At 43.9% G+C, this 18,900-nt stretch overlaps 1 protein-coding gene across 1 annotated transcript in view; it reads right to left on the bottom strand.

Annotated features, from left to right (window-relative positions):
* Positions 1–18,615, bottom strand: part of PRPS2 (phosphoribosyl pyrophosphate synthetase 2) — a 32,788-nt gene extending 14,173 nt beyond the window's left edge. The window contains exons 1-4 of the mRNA XM_019746354.3: positions 18,406–18,615; positions 11,678–11,861; positions 1,397–1,495; positions 575–699 (exon numbers count right to left, since the gene is read on the bottom strand). Of these exons, the coding sequence (XP_019601913.1) occupies positions 575–699; positions 1,397–1,495; positions 11,678–11,861; positions 18,406–18,527 (530 nt within the window). The 5' untranslated portion in view covers positions 18,528–18,615. The remainder of the gene's footprint in view (positions 1–574; positions 700–1,396; positions 1,496–11,677; positions 11,862–18,405) is intronic.
* Between the last annotated feature and the right edge of the window lie 285 nt (positions 18,616–18,900).

Genomic DNA, 18,900 nt, shown 5'->3' with positions numbered 1-18,900 from the left:
AGAGGTTGCCGTTTCATCTCCCTTCTCTCTGGAGGCCCCTATGTGGGCGCTGACACCCCAGCCACCAGCCTCCTCCTGGATCTGACACCTGACCCCCCATCGGGCACCCAAGCATGGCTTTCAGCCTTTCTTTATTTCTTGGCCCCAGATAACTCCCTTTCTTTCCTGGTGCCCCACAGACACACATTTCCTTTGTAAGATTCTATTTGGGCTACCATTTCCAAGTGTTTATAGTAGGAAGGACCAGCTTATTCAATCGTGTTGTTAATTAAAAGCCTTATTTTCCAATTAGGCGATTGCTTTTATAATCAGAAAAAAGAACTTAAAAAACTCAAGTAAAACATATTCTTTGCTGAAAACATGTGCACTTGTGTACGTATTTTTTTCTTTTATGACTGATGGAATGTTGACAAAGATGACAGCCCTCTCTTCTGGAGGTGAAGCCTGTGGCTATAATACTTGCTTGCTCATTTGCAGAAGAGCAGTTTAAAACACACTTCCTTATTGAATACTCAGGACAAGGAAAAGGCACTCAGCAAACGCAGAAATCTGCCTCGGGTGGCCCAGGCCCTACCTTTTGGCGCCCCCCGCGTCGGGGGAAACGATGATACAGTTCCTCCACTCAGGGATGTTCTCCCGGATCCACTGCAGGACTGCAGGCTCTGCGTACAAATTATCCACCGGGATGTCAAAGAATCCCTAAGGGGGCAAGTCAGTGTCACACTGCAGGGCTTTTTAAAAGATAATCTCTCATTAAATACAATTGGAATTGTTTATTCCAAAAAAGCCTTCTCAATAAACTCCCTTGTCTTCATGTTAAGAGAATTAAGTCAAAAGACAGCTATGTTCCAGGAGTATATTTCAGTCCCATCTGCTATCTGTGGGGACATGTTCTATTACGTTATGACCGCCTATATCCTAAAGAATAGAGAGAATGGCTTTCCAGGGCAGTGGGGATGAGCTTTGTTGTTTCTTAAGCACCTTATTATAAGCCAAATACTTCACATTCATTAAATTACAGAGTAGGCACAAACAGGATAATTCGGCCTGTTTTATAGATGAAGGAACTAAGTGATGAAGAGGTAAAAAAAAAATACATTACGGCTCTGCCATTCTAATTATTTTCCAGAAGTTGAGATGGAATTATGGAGTTTATTACCAAGAAGCCATTTGCACGCCTCCAAAACAGACTGGAGGCAAGGTGGTGAAGATAGGAGACATCAACATTAAATTATATGCCCACATTTAATAAAGATGAAAAGCCAAGAGAATCACCATATACCAAACTCAAACACAAGTAACATTAACCCCTTCGAAAACTACTTAACAGTTAGGATTTAACCACTTGCATTAAACCTGCACTCATAACCAAGGGCAAGAAAGAAAATGCCAGAACCTGGATCTGAGAAGCATGAAGGTCCATGGTGATGATGTGGTCTGCCCCAGCAACTGAGAGCATATTGGCCACAAGTTTCGCAGAAATCGGAGCACGACTCTAAAAAATAAAGACATGGATTTTTATAAGGGAGGAAATGGGTACATTTAGATTCCTCCCACTAAAATTTACATGAGAAGGATAAATCACAGCTGATTTATAACATGTTAAGAAAATTAACATTAATAATTTTAAATTATTTACTTTAATAATTTAATTAACAATTAATAAAATTAACGTTATAACAAGTATTCATTACATTTTATTCACCAAAAATGTACTTACATATACTATTGCAAGGCAACATGCTTGACACTAGATACAGAGAATAAATCTCAAAGAAACAAACTATATACAGAGGGTGCCAAAAAAATGTATATACTTTTTTTTTTTTTTTAGAAGTTGTGGGTTTTTTTGTTGTTTTTTTAATTTTATTGGGGAACTTTGGGAGACAATGTGTTTCTCCAGGGTCCATCAGCTCCAAGTAGTTGTCCTTCAATATAGTCGTGGAGGGCGCAGCTCACTGGCCCACGTGGGAATCAAACCGGCAACCTTGTTATTCAGAGCTCGAGCTCTAACCAACTGAGCCATCTGGCCGCCCTGTATATACATTTTAAGAAAGGAAAAAACTAATAAAATTGTAATACTCAATATATACCGATAACAAAAGATGAATACAAGTCACGTGTGACTTCTGCAATTACAAGAGGTGCTCAAAGTGGTTACCATCAGCGTCCAGACAGACACTTCTGATGATGGCGAACTACTGCTTGAGCAATGTTGACCAAAGTGTCCACTTGTATGCATTTTTTTGGTACCTCCCCCCAAAAATGGCACCCCAGGTATGTGCCACCTCCTCTTTATCCACTCAATTCATTCAGGGACACCCAGGATGCCTCCACATCTTGTAAACCATGTTGCAATGAACATATAAATGTACACATTCCCTCGAAGCAAAGTTTTGGGGTTTTTTAAATAAATACCCAGAAGTGGGATTACTGGGTCCTTCTTTGTCTTGTTATACCCTTTGTTTTACGTCTATTCTGTCTGGCATAAGTATTGCTAGTACCACAGTATTTTTGTTTATTTCCATTTTCATGAAATATCTTTTTCCCATCTCTTTACTTTCAGTCTCTGTGTCTTTCAATCTGAAGTGAGTCTTATGTACGCAGCAGCATATGTAAGGGTCTTGTTTTATCCATTCAGCTACCCTATGTTTTGATTGGCGCATTTATTGTATTTACATTGAAAGTGATCATTGATAGATGATGTAGTTATTGCCATTTTATTATTCATATTGATATTATTATTTTTTCATCTTAAAGAAGCCCCTTTAAGATTCCTTGTAATACTGGTCTGGTATTGATGACCTCCTTTAGCTTTTTCTTGTCTAGGAAGCTCTTTGTCCTTTGATTCTAAATGATAGCTTTGCTGGGTAGAGTAATCTTTGTTGTAGGTCTTTGGCTTTTGTCACTTTGAATATTTCCTGCTAATCCTTTCTGGCCTGCAAAGCCTCTGCTGAGTAATCAGCTGAGAGTCTTATGGGAACTCCCTTGTGGGTAACTAGCTACCTTTCACTTGCTGCTTTTAAGGTTCTCTCATTGTCTTTAAACTTTGGCATTTTAATTATGATATATCTTGTTGTGGGACACTTTGGGTTCATCTTGTTTGGGACTCTGTGCACTTCTGGGGCTTGTATGTCTATTTCCTTTGCCAGGTTAGGGAAGTTTTCAGTCATTATTTCATCAAATAGGTTTTCAATTCCTTGCTGTCTCTCTTTCTGGTACCCTTATGATGTGAATGTTGTTAGATCTGATGTTTCCCAGAGGCCCCTAAAACTGTCCTCATTTTCTTGGATTTTTTTCTTTTTGCTGTTCTGTTTTGGTGTTTGCTGCTACCTCATCTTCCAAATTACTGATTCGATCCTCTGCTTCATCTAATCTATGGTTGATTCCCTCTAATGTATTATTCATTTCAGTTATTGTATTCTGTATTTTTGACTGGTTTTTATGTTTTCTATCTCCATTTTTATGTTTCCTATGTCTTTGTTGAAGTTCTCCCAGAGATCACTGAGCATCCTTATAACCAGTGTTTTGAACTCTATGTCTGGTACCATGTTTCCCTGAAAATGAGACCTAGCCGGACCATCAGCTCTAATGCGTCTTTTGGAGCAAAAATTAATATAAGACCTGGTATTATATTATACCCGGTCTTATATTAAAATAAGTCTGGGTCTTATATTAATTTTTGCTCCAAAAGATGCATTAGAGCTGATGGTCCGGCTAGGTCTCATTTTCAGGGAAACATGGTAGATTGCCTCCATTTTGTTCAGTTTTTTTTCTGGAACTTTGTTTTGATGTTTCATTTGGGACATGTTTCTTTGTCTCCCCATTTTGGCTGCCTGTGTTTTTTTCTACGTATTAGGTAGGGCTGCTATGTCTCCTGGTCTTATGTAGAGTGGGCTATGGAGTAGGTGCCCTGTGGGGCCCAGTGGCATGGTCTCCCTAGTCACCTGAGCCAGGTGTTCCCGGTGTGTCCCTTGTGTGGGCTGTGTGTGCACTCCGGTTATAGTTCAGCCCTGGTTGCTGTTTGCATGTCTGTTGGAGGGATTGATCCTTGGGCTCACTGGTTGTGAAAATTGGCTGTGACTACAGTGGAGGAGCTGTTGTGCAGGGGCTGACCCTACAAAGCAGGATTCACTTTAGCAGGGCTCTGGTGCCTGCCCATTCTGCCCTTTGGGTGTGTTGTCCTTGGAGGTGGCTGGGTGATGTGTCAGCTGGGTCTGAAGCTGGCCACCGGGCATGCCCACTGTAGGTCAAGTTCAGCTGCAGCCTATGCCCTGCTTAGGGTCACCTGACATGAGCCACAAAGCAATCCGAAGATGGCTGCCATCCACACTGGGCTTGGAGGCGCCTCAAGAGACCAAGCCATGAACTGAGGTTGGATGCTGCTAATGCTGGGATAGGGCTGCTCAGCCAGAGTTACGGGACATGCTGAAGTTGTTTATTTGGGTTTTGTGAACCTTTGAGAGATTTTAGGAAAGTTCCCAGCATGAGCCAAGACAGGTAGTGTGTATGGAAAAGCCACTGGAAGTGGATTGGGTGGGCCCACAAGTTGGGTTGGGCAGAGTACCAGGGAATCACCAGGGCAGGCAAAAAATGTTAGCCAGGTTGATGGAGACACAGATATGGTGCCTGCCCGTGCATGCAGGCTTGGTGAGGGGAGGGCTCAACCAAGGTTACAGTGGATTCTGCCAGTACTTCTGTCTGGGAGAAAGTTGCCCCTCAAGCCTTTGCCCTGAAACCAGACAACTCAGTTCCTCCCCGTATGTCCCTGTGCCTTTCAATCTGTTGCCCCAGGGCTAGGGCTCAGAGCAAGTGAGTCTGTCAGTGAGTAAGTCCACGCATGGTCCTTTTAAAAGGAGCACTTGGGACTCCAGCCACCCTCTGTTTCATTCAGCCACAAACTCCACTGGTTTTCATAGCCAGAAGTTGTGGGGACTTCTCTTCCCACTGGAACCCTGGGTTGGGAGGGGCTGGGGCCCCTCACTCCTCTGGGGAGGACCTCCACAGATTTTTAATGGTCACCTATGGGTGTGGGACCAGCCCGTTCCATGTTTCTGTCCCTCTTACCAGTCTCAAGGTGGCTTCTTCTGTATGGCCTTAGTGGTAGGGCTTTGGTTCAGCCACACTTTAGGCAATTCTCGATGATGGCTGTTCTATAGTTTGGTTGAAATTCTGATGTGGTCGTGGGAGGAGGTGAGCACAGTGTTTGCCCATTCTGCCATTTTGACCAAAAATCTGCCCAAACATTTAACAGATGTTTGTAGATAGTGAGATTATGGGGAAGTATTTTTCTCATTTTTAAAAATTTTCAACCGTCTCAACTAACTACATAATATCATTCAGTTTTTCATTGTTTACTCCCATGTTCTCTTCCATGTTGCCTTTGGGATCAAAAACCCTCGGCCAGTCTGGCTCTAGCTACGGAGAGCTGGTCCTCCCACACACGTGCCTCTGCTACAAGGGTCCTCCTTACAGTCTGTCCTGGGCCTGCTCTCCATTTTCTGAAGGGCACCTTAAGTGTTGCCTACACCTGCATGCCTGTCTCACCTCCATTCCACCCCATCTCTGCTGAGCCAATGTGTTTGGAGCTCCAGATCTGGTTCAAATCTCCAAACTTAAGGCATTCTGAGAACTCCAGAGAGAAATAATCTGTCCCTTCCAAAAGGACACAGCACTGGCTAAGCATGTGGCCCCCACCATTTGGGACTGCCTGCTAAAAGACTGACGTGAGCAGATATATGTACGGATGTCAGAGTTCACAGCTAGAGTATGTAGTCCTCAAGGACAAAGATTTGGTTTTGGAGATTTTCATATCATCTACTACACATAGCTCTGTACCTTGAATACGATAGTTCTTTGATAAATATTTCACAATAGAAATCTCTGTAAATACCAAGTTTCCAAGGCTTTATCATTAGCCTCACTGATTGTGAGAATTATTAGGTTTGACAAAACTCCAGGATAATTAAAAAAAAAACATCGATCACTGAAACTTCTTTGTAATAGAATCTGACTCACAGTCCTAGTCAATTTGGGGCTCTTCCTATTTCTCTGCTCATCTCCCTCAGTGGCATTGAGCATTTCTTATTTCTGAGATGCAAATTACAGGGGTAACTTCCAAATTCATACTTTCTGATTTCCCTTTTAAGACCTTGTTTACAAATTTGGTTTTTACACTGTGTTTCATAATTTGGCTCAACACCCAAATTAATCTTGCAGGAAAAATGGTTTATAAGTTAACTGATTTTACATTCCCAAAAGAGAAAAACTCGTATGGCATTTCAACAAAGGTAGAGTCAAGGTACAGTAGTCAAAAATAAAACGTTCAATTCCCCTAACGAAAAACGGATAAAGGTCAAGTGTTTTCTGAACCAGCCCAATCATAACAAAGATTCTCCTGCTACTTCAGATCTTATCCAATGTATTAGATGCCACACTGCTAAAAGCATACAATTAGACAACTGTTAAAAAATGTACAAGATTGTAGACATTCATGTCAGAACAACTTTCCTCAGTGTTTCCAGTTAAGAAATAAAAAGAAACAATTTTATCATTGAAAAGAGAATATAACCTGGAAAATTATTTTGAAAAAAGTCTTCTATCACCTCAGAAGTAATTACTTCCAGCCTTGGCCACATCATGCTGTTTTTTACTGGGAAAGGACACTAGCAATTATTGAGTGTCCACTAGAGCAGGAGTCAGCAAACCCAGGCCTACGGGCCCAGCCCAGCCCGTGGTCTGTTTTTGTACAATCTGTGAGATAAGAATAGCTTTTATGTTTTTAAGTGGTTTAAGAAACAATCAAAACAAGAATATACTGTGACATTTGAAAAGTATATGACATTTATATTTCAATGCCCATAAATAGAGTTTTACTGGAACACAGTGACACCCCTTCCTTTGCATGTGATATATGGCTACTTTCATGCCAAAATGGTGGCACTGAGCCATTTCTCTCCAGCTGGTGGTCCACAAAGCCTAAAAAATTTGACACCTGGCTCTTTTTGGAAAAAGTCTGCTAAGAAGTTTATAAATAATAGCAAATATTATCCTTAATTTACAGGTGAGGAAACTAAAGACACAAAGAGTTTAAGTTACTTTTACAAAGGACATATTGAGTAAATAATGGCACTAAAATTCAAACCTGAGTCCACCTGATTCCAAAATTGGAACCCCAGAGTTCAGACCACACTGTGCCATGCCTTTTCCAATTAATACTATATTGTCATCATTTTCCATGATGGTTGTTACATTGTGCTGATATGTCAAATTCATGAAACCATTCCTTTACTGTCAGAACTTGTCCCTGGTTTCTTGCACATATAAATAAAACCAAAAACCAAAAACAAAGTTGTACAGATGTGCAGAGCTTGCTTAAAAAGATGCAGTGAGATTAAAAATAATGAAATAAGCTTTGAATACGATTAAAAGGCCCTAGCTTTTTCTGGGCTTCTTTGCAGCTATCAATTACCAGGAACTTCTGGGTCTTAGACGTCACAGGCAATACAGCTCTATGGGAGGGAAAAGATAAGAGCAAGTCTGGGGGGTGGGTGGCTGCCCAGGGCTCCTCCTCTGGCCAAGGAGGAGAATTTTCTGTCTGAGCCTAGAAAGCAAGTGTGGCCCATGACTTCCCATCGCATTAAACACTACATGGCCTTTAGTCTATCTAAGCAAGCTAAAAGCGGGGAGAAGTGCTTCCCCCATCACTCTGGGTCTCATCGTTCACCCTCACGGGTAAATGAAGTCTGCTCACAGGCTCAGGCCATTTTGCTCAAGCCAGCACTAAACCCTTGATACCCTCACTTCAATATAGTTTCCCAATACAAAGCCAATCCAGTTGATATAAGGAAAGAAATGGATAGTTAGAAAAATGATCAAGAGCTATGAGCAGCAATTTAAAAAATACAAAAGCATCCCTCAAACAATAGACAAAAGTAAGAATTTCCTTTTTGACCAGTTTGGTGAAAGAATGAAACCGCCTCTCTCTTTATAATACAAGTCACAGTGACTATACAGACATTTCAGAAATAATAGTGCCAGAACAATCTATTCATCTTGGCCACCTCCAACGTCAGTCCCAAAGCTCGAGGCCTATAAAAGGGTGCCCATGTGTCAGACTCGCCTGGGATAGCTAGGGTGAATACTTCTTTCCTGCTATAATTATTCATAGAGCCCCTTCAAACTCTCAAATGTCTTGGCTTAGATGATAAATGATATGTAATAATGACCCTATCTCAAACCTTGAACTGTCCTTAAAATATCCACTTATTAATACATTAATGATTTCCTTCAGGGCCCCCTGGAGTGGGCTGAATGGTGGCCCCAAAGATATCAGGTCCTAATCCTTAGAAGCTGTTTACCTGTTAACTTACTTGGAAAGAGGGTCTTTGCAGATGTGATTAAGTGAAGGATTCTGAGACAGGGAGATAATCCTGAAGGGCCGTAGATGCTATCACAGTAGATGCTATCACACGTATCTTTAAAGAGGAAGATTTGACAGAGACAAGAGGAGAAGGCCACGCGGAGATGGAAGCAGAGGGCGGAGTGATGCAGCCACAAGGAACGCCCCATCTACCAGGAGCTGGGGCAGGCCAGGAAGGATCCTGCCCCAGAGCCTCCGGATGAGTGTGGCCTTCCCACACCTTGATTTTCAACTCCTGGCCTCAGAAGTGTGACAGAATATACTTCCATTGTTTTAAGCCACCCAGTTTGTGGCAATTTATTATGGCAGCAACAGGCAACTAACCCAGCGCTCATGACTGCTTCTTCTCTACTAGTTTCTCTAACAATAAGCCACACAATCTGTCAACTCAGGATTCCCGCAGCTGCTATTCGTGCAGTCTCTCAACTGTTATCATATCCTTGCTTCTGTGCTGTTGACAATCAACGTCTGATTTCTTCCATCAGCAGCTAAATTTGGAAAGTTGGGGAATCATCTGATTGAGTTTAAAAGCAGCTACCATGTTGTTTCCAAGAAACGCACTTATAGCACAATGACGAAGAAAAGGTGAAAGGGAGGAAAGAAACAAGTGCTCAAAATGGCCCCCGAAGGCAAACCCTTCTACACATCCCACAATGGGAAAATGGCTGAAGCGCCAGTCAGATGGCACAGTTGCACAGAACAGCTAAAGCCACAAGGGTTTTAAGAACTACATGGGGCTCTTTTTTGTCAGCACAGTGGTAGGGGGCACTGTTGGCAATCAAGGGTCAGAGGCCAGGAACGCATCACATCCTCTGGAAAGCAGGAGACCAGCCAGTGCTTGCTTCTCTGTACAACAAAGACTATATTATGAACGCACTTAAGAAACAAAGTTTGCAAATGCAACCTTGGAAACCACTGCGAATCGGTTACTTGCAAACAATGAATGTGGGAATCTCAATATTTGTATCTGTTAAAGAACAAGTTAGGTTACAAATCAGTGGGGAAGGGCCCTGTAATGATAAAAGGAATCATTTATTTACGATACCATTATCAAATATCTTAGCCCCAAATGCAAAAGCTACTTGAAGTGAAAGGAGAACCTGATTACAAATTACAGGATATACAATTTACTAAACCTCTTGTTACCTGAAGAGACATAATAGCAGAATATTAGTTATCTGTATGATATGGACAAGGACAAAGGGCTAAAGCATCCTGTGCAAACACACAGATGAAGGGAACAGTGAGGACAAGACACTACACTGATGGGACAAAACGATTTGAAATTTAAGAGCTAAAAATACACACAAAACTTTGAAACCAAGTTTAGAATAAAAGACGCTCCATGAATAATAAGCGGGCTTCACAGCAGCATCTGTAACCTAAGGTTTGGCTACTCTTAGCTAAAGCTAAGTCACAACAGACACACACACGGCCAATCAATGCTCTAATCCAGGGGACGGCAAACTATGGCCTGTGGGCCAAATCTGGCCAGCCACTCATTTTTGCACTGCTTGTGAGCTAATAATGGTTTTTATATGACTAAATAGCTGAAAAAAAAAATCAAAAGAACATTTCATGGCATGTGACAATTATATGAAATTCACATTTCAATGTCCATAAATAAAAATTTTATTGGAATACAGCCATGCCAATCATTTACATACTGTCTGTCTCTGTCCTTGAGATACAACCTGAGTTCAGTAGTTACCACAGAGAACTTAGAGCCCTTTACAGAAAACTTTGCTGACCCCTTCTAACCTATATGTGGCAAATTATATGTCACGTGCAGAATGGAGTTCTGGAGATCAAGGTTTTCAGTGAGAAATTAACTGACTAAGCTGTGTTCAGCCACAGGGTCTGGAAATGACACCACCACGGTATATGAATTCAAACTTATAAAGGGATTTTTTTCCTACGTGAGGGAATCTTGGGTGCTGTTTAGAAATTTGCATTGTTTCAGAAAATGAATTACGGAGATAAATGGAGGTGTACTGGGGAAAACGTTTCTCACAATTTGTCACCACAACACAGAACAGCAGTGTGTCTTATAAACTGGAAAGATTCATGCGGAACTTGACCTAACATCTATGCATAAGATATAGAGTAGATAACAGTTTCAAAGTTGATCCCTGTGGTGAGTTGAATAGTATCCCTCAAAACTCACGTCCACCCAGAACCTCAGAATGTAATCTCATTTGGAAATAGGGTCTCTGCAGATATAACTAACGTAAAGATCAAGGTGAGATCACTTTGGATTAGGGTGGACCATAAATCCAATGACTGTCCTTTCATAAAACAGGAAACGACAGAGACACAGGGAAGAAGGTCATGTGAAGACAGAGGCAGAGATGGGCGTGATGCTACCAGAAGTCAAGGAATGCCAGGAGCCACCAGGAACCAGAAGAGGCAACGAAGACTTTCCGCTAGTCTTCAGAGGAAGCGCAGCCCTGCCAAACACTCGGATTTCTGACGTTTGGCCTCCAGAACTGACACAGAATACATTGTTGTTGTTTCAAGTCACTGAGTTTGTGGTAATTCGTTATGGCAGCCCTAGAAAACTAATACAATCCCCTTTCAAGTTCCCGTCAAACTCCAACCTCTCTGATTTTTCTCGAAAGCAAAGACCGTTTCTTCTTCAATTTCTTGTAGAAACTCAAGAGTCTCCTAGAGTGCTAATGTTGCTAAAAGAATAACTCAATGACATTAGCTTCATTCTTCTCGAAAAGTTAATAAGAAATAATGGCATATTCTTAAAATCAAACCTTTTATTTTGGGTAATTGTGTATTCACATGCAGTTGTAAGAAACTATGCAGAGATCCGGTGTGTCCTTCACCCAGTTTCTCCTCATGGTCACATTTTGCAAAACTATGGTACATCACAGCCCGGAGACTGTCACTGATAGTCTAGTGATCTGCTCCCAACTCCCCCAGGGTTTGTGCTCACCGGGTGCACGGGGGGTAGCTATTTAGTTTTAGCTACCACCAAAGCTACACAACAATTTCACCCCACAAAGACTATAATGGTATTTTCCTACCTACAAAACTATGCTTTATCTGTTTCTGTACCTATAAATATTAACACAATGGCTGGTTCAAAGACAAACCTTTGAAAAAGCCAAGGTGAGAGAGCATATTTACTTGATCATTAAAATAGAAGGCAAACATTTTCCAGATATTCTGAGGTAATGTGAGGAAGAAAAATGGCGACGACAACCCAGAGCAGGTTCCTTCAACAGGACACAGCTCTCGTACCTTGTCCTTTTTGTCTTGTCGGGCATACGGGAAACACGGGATCACGGCAGTCACCCGGGACGACGACGCGATCTTGCAGGCATTGATCATGATGAGCAGCTCCATCAGGTTGTCGTTGATCTCGCCACAGCCACTCTGGATGATATAGACATCTTCCCCTCGCACGCTTTCACCAATCTCAACACTAGGAAAAGAAAAATGCCACCCATTAACATGAAAGCATATTTGTGTTGTGCGGGGCCCCAGGACCACCCCCAGGTTTGATGATTCGCCAAGACTCAGCATATATCTACGGTTGTACTCACGGCTCTGATTACAGTGAGAGGATACAGGGCAAAGTGGGCAAAGGGAAAAAGTGCGCAGAGTGAAATCCAAGGGAAACCAGGTATAAGCTTCCACGAGTTGTCCTCAGTAGGGTCACACAGGTTGAGCTTAATTCCCCTGGCAAGAGCTGTGACAACACAAGCGAAGTGCTTGTTGTCTACCAAGAAAGCTCGTTAGAGACTTAGTGCCTGGAGGGTTTTATTGGCGGGCTGGGCCCGCAGGCACCCTTTGCCTGGCACATAACCAAAACTCCAGACTCCCAGGCATTCAGCATTAAGCACGGTGTCCACTGGGTTTAGCAGTGAGATATTTCTATCATGGAATGGAGGGAATCCTCGCAAAAGTTAATTTCCTAGACACCAGCTGAGGGCCACCTTGCCAGCAGGCCTTTTTCATGTACAAGATCTTATATGCTCTTTAGAAATTTGTCTCAGCCTTGCTAATGTGAACTCTTTTCCGTTAAATATTATATTTACTTTTAATTTTTATTCAAGTTACATATACACATTGCTTAAAAGATTCAAATCATTCCATAAGGCTTATAACAAACAGCCTAGAGGCAACCAGTTTCAACTCCTGATATGGTTTTTCAATGTTTATCTTCAAGTCTTTAGCTGATGTGTCTGGATTGCTTCATCTTGATTTCTCATTTTCAGGCATCACGTGTTGATGCGTCACTATGAAGATGAGGATTTAACTCTATTTCCTCTCCATCCCATCACCTGAATCATGTGCAGCCTCCCTCCCTACCTCGTCTGGCCATCATCCCAATACAGACCAATATCCTAACCAAATAAGAGTGTTACATTTCCACTGTGTAAATGCTGTTCAGAGCTGAGCCCATATAGGGAACTTAAAGCAGTTTATAGTTATTTCTCATCTAAACATAAGTTTTGCTTTTTGGGGTTTCTTTTTTTTTTGGGGGGGGGCGGGTTGTTTTCCCTAGAGGAAATTATCCTATCTTTTGATCTGCTAAGTTTTCTGAGTACAGAATATACATTCCAACCTAAACACTTGGCTAACAAGCTGAAGGATGTTGGAGGCCTCAAATACCGACTCGGAGACTTTATCATCCTGCCCGCATCTCCCCAGAGCTGTCTGACCCTGTGTTCTTTCTGCTCCGCCCAGCTGCCGCCCGGGAAGCCCCTCCACCCCTGTCCATCACTCCATTTCCCACTTTCTGTACCCTTTCTTGCTGTACTTCCTTGCTTTGCTGAATGGTGTCCTCCAGTAGCTTCTTGAGAAAGAGTCAATAGGAGCTTTGAAAGGCTTCAAAAACTACATGTTGGAAAATTTCTGTATTTTGGGTATATAATTCTGAGTGTTCAACCCAAGAGTGAGCCTGCCCATCGCTGGCAGGGACCTTCCATGGCAAGGAAAGCAAACCAGTGCCACGTGTTCAGGCCAGTCCTTCACCGAGTACTGCCTGAGAACCAAGGACACCGTCAGCTCTACCACAATGTTTGTTTTGAAAAGGCCAATTTGTCCCAATGATTGATATACTAGAAACAGTTTGAGAATAACATGAATTTTGCACTTGTTTTACCACGATCCCTCATCCTGAGATGAGAATGCAGACCACACTGCACCCAGGTAAATGGAGCCACTAAGAAATACTCCAAACACACACACACACACACACACACACGTCACAAGGACAACAGTCTCACCCATCCACATCTGGTGTCACAACTTTCTGCACCCTTTCAGATCGCCCTCATTGGACCTCCTCACGAGAATGCAAAAGCTGCAACCCTTCTGAGACCCACTTCAACAAGCAAGTTGCAGGTCTTTTTCAATTATTGTATATATGTCTGTTTTAAACATGTAGTACGTGTTTTCCCATTTTTATTACATTCCCATCTTTTTTCAATATGCCAATGAGGAAATTTTTAACTGTTGTGTCCCTAACCCCATCTTTCCCATAAGCCCTGTGGCTTTTTGCTGCATGATTTTGCATAATGTGGTGATTTTTGGGAATTCGTCTGTCACCTTACAGAAGTAACTGCAAATGAAAGGCATATCCAAAAAAGAAAGCCACTGAATCTTTAAAATTACAAGTGACGCACATAATTACCCTATCCCCTTTCCTGCTATTAGAAGCCAATTATACCGAATGGTATGGTTTTATTAAAAGAGCCAACTATTTCATAAGAAAATTTAAACACAAGTGACATTTGGGATACCATATAGCAGCCTATCTGAATCTACAGAAGCTTCTATTAAGTTCAAGTAGGATAACTAGAAGAGAAAAATGAAGTAATTCAAGATAACATGATCTGAAAATGAGTTTTGGCAATAGTGGGTTATATTCTTGCATGGATGAAAACATTATGCTGATGGGCTGGCCGGTGGCTCAGGTGGTTGGAGCACTGCTCCTAACGCCCGCCGAGGTTGCTGGTTCGATTCCCACATGGGCCAGTGAGCTGCACCCTCTACAGCTAAGATTGTGAACAACAGCTCTCCCTGGAGCTGGGCTGACGTGGGCTGCGGCAGGCTGCTGTGTCGCCATGAGTGGCCGGTGGCAAGCGTGAGTGGCCGGCAGCCAGTGCTGGGAGTGGCTGACCGATGACTGGCGACCGACTGCCTCAGCGGCTGGTGGGGGGGCAAGGCTCATAATATCAGCATGGGCCAGGGAGCTGTGTCCTACACAACTAGACTGAGAAACAACAGCTTGAACGGGAGTGGGGATGAGGCAGAAGAAGTGGGGGTACAAAAAGAAAACAGTATGATGCCAACCTCAGGATGAGAGGGACAGAATTCTATGTGCTCCCTTCCTATCTTGAATACGAAGGAACTAAATATAATTCCTTTGTGCACATCACATCAACTGTGGGATGAAGTCAATATGGAAATCATTTATTACATAGCTCAGGGGTTGACAATCTAAGCCATGAGCTGAGGATGATGTGATTGGCAGAATAATGGCCTCCCAAAGATGTCTATATCCTAATCCCTCAAACCTTGAATATTTTAGTTTACATGGCAAAGAGGAAGCAAGGTGGCAGGTGGAATTAAGGTTACTAATCAACTGACCTTAAAATAAGATTATTCTGGATTGTTCTAGTGGACCAATGTAATCACAAGGGTCCTTAAAAATGGAAGAGGGAGACAAAAGAGGTCAAAGAGATGTGAGGAGTGAAACAGGGTCAGGAGATGCTATGTTGCTGGCTTTGAAGATGGAAGAAGGGGCAAGAGCCAAGGAATGTGGGCAGCCTCTAAAAGGTGGGAAAGGCAAGGATGAGATTCTCTCCCAGAGCCTCCAGAATGGGGCACAGTGACCCATGATGGGCTGCCAGGCTACAGAATGGCACAGTGCAGCAGCTACGGAGACAGGGGCCCACAAAGCCTAAAATATTCACTGTCTGGCCCTTCACAGAAAAAGTTTGCCAATTCCTGCTGTGATGACTGCTACTCCCCCAACATTTCAGCCTCTTTGGCCTATTTTTCCTTAGGAACCTCAATCCGCCTATGACTAACAGTCCAGAGCAGGACAGAAAATACTATTAACATGGCAACTTTTTCCCCAAAGCTATTCCTGCTTCTACTCATAAACATGATCACGACTGATCTTTATTGTAGGACTTTTAAAACTTGTGGCCAGAAGGCAGCATCCCTTTGCTGTTCAGATAAAGGATCCGCACTGATCCTGAAATAAGAAGGCTGATGAGTTTGAGTCAACAATGAATGGATGTGGTAATCAAAAGGTGGCCGCCTTGTCTTTAACACTTTTCCCATCAAGAAGATTCCCCTTGGGATCAGGGAGGACTCTGTGCTTGACAATAGAATATGACAAAAGGGATGCAGCACCAACTTCGGGGCCCCGGCCTTAATAAACTGGTAGATCCCACTTCCTGTCTTTTGGAATACTTGTGCTTGGCACCCAGCTTCCATGCTGTGAGGGGAAGCTTAAGCAGCCCTGTGGAGAGGCACTGAGGTTCCTAACTAAGCTACCAGGCAAACGCTAGTACCAACTTACCAGCCACGTAAGGAAGCCATCTTAGAAGTGTATCCTCCAGCCCGTTAATTATCCCAGATGCCACCACATGAGGCACAAACAAGCCTTCCTTGCTGAACCCTGCCCAAATTGCAGATTTGACAGTTCAACAATTATTGTTACCAACCATGAAATTCTGGGGTGATTTGTTACACAATGAGAGACAACCAGAATTTTGGGTCTTACAACACAGCTAATGACTCTGGGCAGGTTAACTGACCAGGATAAACTGTTACAACAGATGTTCAGGCATCATCATCGGTGCTGTCCTAGGACATCATGATGGCATTTCAGTGGTCTATAGTAAAGCTGAGGCGGACATCTCACTCATATCTCAAATGATTTAGAGATGAGAAGTTAAAATCAGGAGGCTCTGTGTCCGATTACATAGTGTTTGAAAACGGGGAATGAATGGGAGGAGCAATGACCAGGAGACGCCAAACCAGATTTCTGGTCCTGGTTCAGTAAGAGATTCGGAAAGGGGCCCCTTAGATGAATTGAATCAGTCCTGTCTTCCTTTTGTTCTTCTGTGTCTGGTCTCTAGGAGCATACAGTAAAAACTGGATCACTAACATAGTACCTGGTACAGAGAGGACTGTTGGTAAAAATCAACCTCTGGACCTACACAGCTCATGGGAAAGAGAAAAATCGAGAAGTTAACCTCTTAGAGTCTATAAAATATAACTGTAAACATAAAATATAACTGTAGAAGCAATTCCGAGACTTCACGTAGAATGGTTTTTGAGACCTCATGATTTCTAATTATCAAGTGGTAGTTGTAAAATACTCAAAACCAATAAAATTAGGCCTCCTTTAATACTTCAATGAGTGAGTTTCATCCAACAGTACACATAGTATTTTTAGCAGAAATCCAACGCTGACTTCACAATGGACTTCTGATGTAGATTAACCACGTTCTTTAGCAATGGAGTGGGCTGAGATAACATGGAAGGGCAACACATTTGTTTCTAAAATCTACTTCATCCAGAAATTTTTCCTTTACTTACTGCATTTCCCCCAAAATAAGACTTGCCGTGTAATTAAAGCTACTGAAACTTAAATGGGACTGGCAAAATATTCCAACATTCATACCTAGCTATACTATCTTTCTCTAGAGCCCGACATCCTCCTGGACTTCTGTATTCAACTCTGCAAAGAGGAATTCTTTATCCGAAGGGCTCCCAGCATTAATACCACCTGGTACTCAGTCACAAATGTTTCTTCACTTACACTATCATCAGGGCCATGTAATTGTAATTTCCCACCTAGAAGGGAGTCCCATCCCCAAAAAGCTGACAACAACAAACACCATCTTCCCCATATGCATTAAAATAACACCTCAGTATCTAAGAAATTTTCACCTAACTCAAAGTCATCAAGACTTTCTCCCATGTTTTCATCTAGAAAATTTTAGTTCTAGATAGGTTTTACATTTAGGTCTATGATCCATTTCAAGTTAGTTTTTGAAATGGTGGGAAAAATGGATGAATGTTCTTTATTTTTATTTATTTTTTGGCAGCTGGCACCAATTGTTTCAGCCTCACTTGCTGAAAATGTTTAAGTGGATCTTGGACAAAGATATGGAAATGATCAGTAACCACGTACAGTGCTAGACATTTGAGGGGGGGAAATGAGACCAACTTGAAATTATTCAAAGAACTTTGAGGACTCTGGCAAGTGGAAAATGGAACCCCTGGTTCTGCCACTGGCCTGCCCTCACTGAGCAGAGCGACCACTTCTCCTGGACCTGAGACATGGGTGGCACTTATATTCCAGCCGTGGCCTGGTTGCTGGACACAGCAGAGTCCCAGAACTACGAAGGAGCTTAAAGTCTATCATCTTTGACGCAGAAAAAATTAGAGGAAGCATTGGGGAACCCAGCACGTGCGCCTCGGAGTTCCCACGCTCTTTAAACCCTTAGCACAACCACCTTCTGGTTAACCCAGAAGTTTGCACCCTGGCTGCTCAGGAGAGTCACCTGGGAGGTTTATCCATGCTGCTCCCCAGCCCGTGGGCTCAGACCCCGGGGCAGGGCGGGGAAGAGGCGTTTTAAGGGGACCCAGGTGAATCGCATTGCGCAGCCCACGCCGGGGGCGGAACCTTCCCGAGCACGCCGGGTTTGGGGTAAGTCCCTCAGGGACGCGAAACCGCTGCAGGCACAACCAAGGCGGCCCTCCCCGCGTGCCCTGCACCGAGGCGGTTCGTGCCGGTTGCGCCCACCGCGCCCCGAGGCGCTGTGACCGCCCCCAGGTCGCCCTTCCGGGCTGGGGCCGCCCTCCTTGGCTTCCCAGGGCGCAGCGGCTGTGGCGCGGAGGCCTCGTCGTGGCCGGCCCGCCCCGGAAGGGGGAGCGCCCGCCACAGCCTAGCCGCGCGCCCCGCGCCCTCCCCCGCACAGCGCGGCCCCCACCTGGTCTCCTGGTTGCTGAACTTCTTGGTGATCACCTTGCCTAGCTCCAGGCCCAGCCGGTCGGCCACGCGCTGGGACAGGTCCTGGTGCGAGCTACCGCTGAAGAGCACGATGTTGGGCATGTTGGGGCTCCGAGGGGTACGCGGCGGAGACGGAGTGGCGGTGGCACTGGAGGCTGCAGACGGGGCGGGAAAGCTCGGCTGCCTGGCGGAGGGAGGAGCTGAGCCAATGGAAACGCGGGAGGCGGAGCTCCCGGAGGAGGAGTTGGAGGGGGCGGGGCTGGGGGAGGAGCGAGAAAGCGCTGCGGCTGGACCCGCTGGTGGAGCGGGGGGGAGGTGGGAGGAGCAGCGTGGGAAGGGGAGGAGAAGGGGAGTTGGGGAGCAGGAGTGGAGGGAGAACGGGAGGGGCTGGGAGTCAGGAACTGACCACACACCGAGGGCGGGAGGCCCTGGGTGGTCCTGAAGCATTGAGGTGCCCTTGCTCCGTGGGAGAGCT

This window comes from Rhinolophus sinicus, chromosome 18 (assembly GCF_057876585.1).
Source record: "Rhinolophus sinicus isolate RSI-liver-muscle chromosome 18, RSI-T2T, whole genome shotgun sequence".
Taxonomy (NCBI): domain Eukaryota; kingdom Metazoa; phylum Chordata; class Mammalia; order Chiroptera; family Rhinolophidae; genus Rhinolophus; species Rhinolophus sinicus.
The sequence above is the reverse complement of the archived record's forward strand: the minus strand, read 5'-3'. Positions and strand labels throughout refer to the sequence as shown.